Here is a 6946-nt window from a genome sequence, read left to right on the forward strand (position 1 = left end):
TGGGTTAGTTTCTTCTTTCTCCTCCGGTGATGAGTCCTCAACATTCACAGGTACAATTTGATTTTCTTTTGTCACCGGCATCTCCACTTTGTTGTCGACTTCCTTTCCTTTTCGCAAGGTCATTACTGCTTTGACTTCTCCATGCTGCTGTGGTGAACTGGTACTTGCTTCATGCACTCCTTTAAGGTTAGGCACTGGTTGACTTGGAAACTTACCTTTCTCAACGGTCATTGCCAAGGTCTGAACTGAAGAAGCAAGTTGTCCCACCATCTTCTCGAGGCTTGAAACTGATTGGGCTTGTGAGTTGAAGCCTGCTCTCAATTCATTTCGTAGTCCATCAATGGTGCGGTTCTGTTGCTCAATCGTAGAGTGAGTAAGATTCTTGAGATTCTGGAATGAATCCTCCCATGGTCTAGGTTGAGAGTAGTTTTGGTTCTGATTGTATGGTCTGAATGGGGCCTGAGAGGCTTGAGGATTTTGAGGAATTGGTGGAGCTGGAGCTGCTGGTCCATTCTGTTGGAATCCTTGAGACCATGAAAAATTGGGGTGGTCTCTCCATCCAGGGTTATATGTGTTGGAGTATGGGTTGTAATTTGATGGCTTTCTCATTACACCTATGGCATTGGCTTGATCTGAGTATGAGTCCTGGTCATGTGGTTCTGTTGATTTAGCAGTCGATAACGATGCTATTTGTCGAGCAAGACCTTCAACCATCTCCTTGACTTCTTTGATTCCTGAAGTTGATTCGCCAATTTGAACCTCATTCACTCCTTTAATTCTTCTAGTAGTCCTGAGTGATCGACTCCGTTGTTGGGAATTATCTGCTTGTCGCTGGAAGAATTCCCAAATTTCTGATGCACTTTTTGACATTAGCTCTCCTCCACTTGTTGCCATTAGCCATTCTTGCACATTCGGCAATAATCCCTCCAAAAAGTATTGGCATTGGTGCCATTTCTCGTACCCATGATGTGGACACTTCAAGAGTAGCCCATTGAATCGCTCCCATGTTTCGAAAAATTGCTCGTCCTCTCTCTGGGTAAACTCCGAGATTTCTCTGCGAATAGCATTGGTTTTATGTACTGGGAAATATTTATTCAAAAATTTTGTAACCATTTGTTCCCATGATGCAATGCTATTAGCAGGCAATGTATTAAGCCATGAACGAGCCCTATCCTTTAAAGAAAATGGGAATAAAATTGTAACCATTTGTTCAGATGATTATATGGATCCTCATTTTCTAGGCCATAAAATGTGGGGAGACAATTTAGCACACTAGGTTTTAGTTCAAAGCTCCTAGCAGCTACATTAGGGTATCTTATGCATGATGTGCTCAAATTAGCTAAAGGACTGAAGTAGTCCTTAAATGGCCTCTCTTGTGGTTGAAAATCCATTTCAAATTTATTTTTAATGTGCTTTTGTGTGCGAAGTGTTTTTTCTAATTCAAGGTCTATAGGTTCAAGATTAGGTAATAATGACCTACGACCATGCATGCAAAACAAATAAAATGAAAATAAAGATGGGAACAAAACAAATAAAAATAAAGAAGAGGGAGAAATTACGATACTAACCTTATTGCGCTATTACAACCTTACTATAAAAATACACAAAAACAAATATGTGAAATAAATTAACTAAAAATAAATTAATAAGATAAACAAAAAAAAATTACAAAGAAAAATAAATTGAAAATTAAATTACAGAATTTTACAGAAGAGAAAAAGAAAAAAAATACTAACCTTTAAATGCAGATTCAATTTTTTTTTTCTTTTTTTTTTAATAAAAAAAAATTACAAGAAAATAATTAAAAGAAATTGTTCACAAAAATTAATTCTATTAATTAAAATTACTTACCTCCCCGGCAACGGCGCCAAAAACTTGTGCAAATTTTAATGTACTCGCAAGCGCACGAATCTATTGTAGTGTAGATCAATGGTGACGAGTGTCGATCCCACGAGGAGGTGGATTTTAATTATATGTAGAATTAATTTTGTAAATGGGTGGTTGGAATTGTGGTGGAAGTGATTTAAATTATTCTAAAATTGGAATTGAAATGGCGAGAATAAATTGACGAGAATTAGATTGAAATGACGTACTTGGGTATCTGGATCCGTATCAACATGCATCATGGGCTAAATAATCCGTATTAATGCCAATTAAATCATGAGGGGGGAATCCACACCTCATGAACCACGCTCTAATCAATATAGTGCTAAGGGCTTATCGTGTCAAATAATAATAACCTTATACTAGAGAGCCGGTGTAACCAAGGCGGTATCTAGACAAGACTATTATTATTTGTCGACGAGAAGTCAAAACATCCACAAAAATTAGAGGGGAAGAGAAAATAAATTTACCAAATTAAGCCCATGACACATGTTGAGACTTCACCTTCAACCCAAGCTTGAAAGAAAATTAGCCACTCATAGTTGAACTAGGGGCAAAATGGGAATTTATTAAAATACGAAGAAAACACAAGATGGAGAAGGAATTACAGAAAATGGATCCCAAAAATGGATTCAGAGATATCAAATTAGGGGGGGGAGGCCCCCTTTTTATAGATACATGGAGTAAATCATGGCCATCAGATTAAAAACAGTTTGGACGCTCAGGATTGCGCCACGTCATCAGTCAACAGTCTACGGTTTGACCACGCGGATGAACAGTAACACGGTTTGACTCGGATGAACAGTAACGCGGTTTAACTCGGATGAACAGTAACGCGGTTTGGTTGAAAATAATCCTGTGTGATGCATGTACCGTATGCGAGATTTTTCATCCACTGATATGCTGCCACGTCACCATCAACAGTACATAAGAATTTTAGCCCAACAGGATCGTGACACCTCATCAGTCAATGCCACATCATCGGTTAATGCCACATCATCATCTGTCTATGTGAACAGTGTCGTGAACAGTAACGTATACAGTACCGTACACGTGAATAGTACCGTACATGTGAATAGTGCCATTTTTCCTTTTATACTCCTCCTAAGGTTTTTGACCGTCCTGAGTTCAAAAGTGATGTTCGTTTTGCCGTCTGATCTCTCATTTATTGTGAAATGACTATAATGCCCCTAAAATACATAAAATACTTAATTAAAATAAAACACATATAATTAAATCACAAGAAGGTTAAATACATAAAAGTAAGGGTTGTTAGTAAGACTTGAAATGTAAAATGACGGTTTTCTCCTTTATAAATATGCATTTTCTAACACTCAACAATAGTGAGGCAGTAGGCTAGCAAAAAGGAGGAAGAATATGACAACAAAAGAAGTGAAACAAAACCTGGAACAGTGCAGTATTACAGTCGTTGTTGGAGCAACCATTGCTGTAACAATCCTGGAACAACGATGAAGAAAACTTAGCGCGGGATATCTGTAAAATTGCGATCTGCAGTTTCATAATTTGACTCATGTACGCCCTAGGCTTTTGTTTACCCTAATTTTCAGTTATAAAAAGGGGCGTGCATCACATAAAACGGCGGAAGGAATTAACATTGAAAAAAATCAAGAGGAAAAGAAAAAAAAAGATCAGAATTGAAGGGAACCGATGCTGCATCCTTGAAGAATCCAGCAGAGTCATTTGGATTCAATCTTTGTCGTTCTCACTTGTTCTTCTCTTACTCTTTGATTGAACCAATGTATTTCATGACCAATATTTTGTTGTTTGTTTTTCTCTGTCAAAGTATGAATTAAACTTGTTGTAGTTGAGTGACAAACAATCTAAATGGGTTTTTGATTGTTCTTATGAGTTGCTACATAATTGCTATAGCATTTTACTCTAGTAGTTGTTATTATAACTGTTATTTCGGTTGACCACTCATTTAATGGTTCAAGTTAAGATAGAGCCGCAAAAGGACATGTCTTAGTGGATATTATTAGAGTAATACATGATCTTAATTTGAGTTTCCTGGATTAAGTTTATCCTGAATCCCATAAGGGCTATACTTGAAGTTAAGATTTGTGAAGAACTAGACATAGGTACTCACCTTGTAGGGTGGAAAGAATAGATGTTCATAATGCCATGCCGTAGGTAAAATAGCAACTGATCATTGCTAAGATACTTAAAGGTATGAGAATTCCAACACGCGACAGCTGAGGGTGCATAATAATTCTGCCCAGTGCTGTAGAAATTGCTGTAGCAACCGATGCTAATTTGATGAAAAGCAGTCAACCCATGAAGAGAGTTTGATCATTCAACTACCTTCTTCTCATTTGATTCCTCTACGCAATTTATTTAATTTATTTCATTTCTGCATTTATTTATTTTCTTTCCTTACAATTATCAATTTTGGTAGTAATCAACTTTCAATTTGTTCATCTTGAAATAAAGGTAGATTGCACTATTGTGATTGTTGTAGCATTTCTAGTAACATCAATCCCTGCGGAGACGATCTTGAATACTCATCATTTTATTACTTGTTGTGTACACTTGCGCATTAGCATCAATAGCCATTGATTGAAAATTACCCAACACTACGCAAAGAAAATACTCAAGAAGTTCAAAATGAATGAACGTAAGCCAATAACCACGCCAATGGAATACACAGTCAAGTTGTCAAAGTGTGATAAAGGAGAAAGAGTAGATCAAACACTTTTCACTTATACAAGGCTAGACATTCTCTACGTTGTTGGACTAGTTAGTCATTATATGGAGACTTTGACTACCACTCATTTTAATGCCACAAAGAGGATCCTTTGCTATCTAAAAGGCACAATTAACTTTGGCTTATTATAATTAGTTTCTAATGACTATAAACTCGTTGGATATAGCAATAGCGACTGGACTGAAGACACAGATGATCGAAACAATACCATTAGTTTTATGTTCTTCATGAGAGATACTACTTTCTCATGGATGTCAAAAAAACAACTAATCGTTACACTTTCTACCTGTGAAGCTGAGTATGTAGCTAGTATATCAAGTATTTGTCATGCAATCTGGCTAAGCAATTTACTAAAGGAGTTGGGTTTGTCACAAGAAGTACCTATGGAGATTTTTGTCGACAACAAGTCAACAATTGCATTAGCTAAGAATTCTATTTTCCTTGATCGAAGTAAGTGTATTGACACTCACTACCATTTTATACAAAAGTGCATTTAGAGAAAACATTTGCAAGTAACTCATGTCAAATCACAAGATTAAGCAGCTGATATCTTTACTAAGCCATTGAACTAAAAGACTTTACCAGATTGAGAATTTGCTTGGTGTCATAGGATCAAGTTTAGAGGGTTATTGAATCATAAATGTTTTCCATACAATTTTGAAGCCATAATGATCTTTGATCTAGGTTTAGGTAGTTAAAATTGATGGTGTTAAATGCATAATGTAGTAAGTAGAATTTTGTGGTGTTGAGTATGTTTGTTAGGTTTGATGTGTGGTTATGATTTTTGTGGTAGTTAGGTTAATGTATGGTTGTGATTAAGTTGTAACAACTATAAATACCTCCTCTATTAGTTGGTTTAAGGAATAAGAAGTAGTACAACTTCTTAGTTCTAAAAGAGTTGTAATTGAAGAGTTGTATTGAGCTCAGAACAAAAAAGAGTGTTTTGAGTGTTTGATCATTCAAATTCTCCAATAATTCTAACGGAGATGAAAATCAAACAGACTTTTGATTATGCTCAAAAAAGAAGCGGCACAATTGTTCTAAAGCAATAAACACACTTACAAATAACAATTTAACCTTTTTGGCCACAAGTTACTTTTACATATTCTATCTACCTCCTTTGTCTTCGTTTTGCTCTTCTAGCCTTCATCTGCTGGTGGTCTCCTTCAACCATCCTCGCAAACCATTGTGGTTTTCCTGCTGAGAATACCATGTATCCAATAGACAATCCAATTACCAGTCCAAATGCATACCCCATCTTCGCCATTTTCCAATCAAACCAGCTTGTAGTTTCATCTTCCTCATGATCAGTAGAAGCCGAAGGAGGCGCTTTTGGCACCGCGTCATTGCTGCATGTTACTGTCAATGGCTCTCCACACAAATGAATGTTCCCAATATAGGAATCATTTTCAAATGTATTAAATTGATTGCCTCGAGGAATGCGTCCCCAAAGCCGGTTATATGACAGATTTAACAATGCAAGGGTCGTAACGCTTAATAACTGCTTTGGAATCCTTCCTTCAAGCTTGTTGAAAGAGAGGTCCAATGATTCAAGTGCTGTCATATTGTCAAACGACACCGGAATATTACCTGTCAGGCTATTGTGTGAAAGGTTGAGCACTTTGAGTGATTTAAAGTTTCCAAGTACTTTAGGAATCTCTCCGCAGAACCGATTGCTTGAAAGGTCCGTAGCTCTAAACATGATTAAGATCCTATACTGTTAAAGTATGAGCTTAAAACTGATTTCCAGAAGATCAACCGTCATGTCAGTTTGTGGTCATGTTGGTATACGACATGTCAGCCGAAAAGGATACAAGCCTGTATGACAAATTTTGGTCGTCAGCCAAAGCTTTAAGAGAAGCACGTAAATGTCACGTGCTTCCACTTACTCTGAACGGCATGAAAGAATGTCGTTTTCGGGCTTGCTGTTAGTGTGAATTCAACACGTGTCCTAGAAGCTGTTAAAGGTCAGTTACAACAGGCTGGAAAATTCTGGGTTTGTTAGCCAACAAACCCAGGTTACAGCTGGTTGACAGGGGATCTTCTTGAGAGTCTTCTAGCTAGTATAAGTAGTCTTTGAGACTCAGAAATCATATAGCGTATCACTTGTAACTTTGTCTCTAAGCTTGTAACTTGTTCTTGGTTAATGGCAAAAGTCTGTTGCTCTGTTCTTCAGTGGATGTAGGCTCTCTCAGCCGAACCACTTATATCTGTTGTTCTTTACATATTGTTTCTGGTGATTTGTTTGAGTGATTTGATTAAACCATTCTTAGTTCTTGATTAGAGAGTTCAGCTAATCCTGGAGATTCTTGATTGGGTATGTAAATCTGGTCTAGG

General features: G+C 37.0%; 1 protein-coding gene and 1 non-coding gene across 2 annotated transcripts; one reads left to right on the forward strand and one right to left on the reverse strand.

The window, feature by feature from the left end:
* Positions 1-958: 958 nt before the first annotated feature.
* Positions 959-1062, forward strand: LOC112100512. The gene has a single exon (XR_002906880.1). It is a non-coding gene; the product is annotated as a small nucleolar RNA R71 (small nucleolar RNA).
* A 4658-nt stretch (positions 1063-5720) lies between these two features.
* On the reverse strand, positions 5721-6311 carry LOC18048950 (receptor-like protein 9DC3). Its single transcript, XM_006442211.1, has one exon. It carries the CDS (start codon positions 6309-6311, stop codon positions 5721-5723), a length of 591 nt encoding a protein of 196 aa, XP_006442274.1.
* Between the last annotated feature and the right edge of the window lie 635 nt (positions 6312-6946).

Source organism: Citrus clementina, unplaced genomic scaffold (assembly GCF_000493195.1).
Source record: "Citrus clementina cultivar Clemenules unplaced genomic scaffold, Citrus_clementina_v1.0 scaffold_3, whole genome shotgun sequence".
Lineage (NCBI taxonomy): Eukaryota > Viridiplantae > Streptophyta > Magnoliopsida > Sapindales > Rutaceae > Citrus > Citrus x clementina.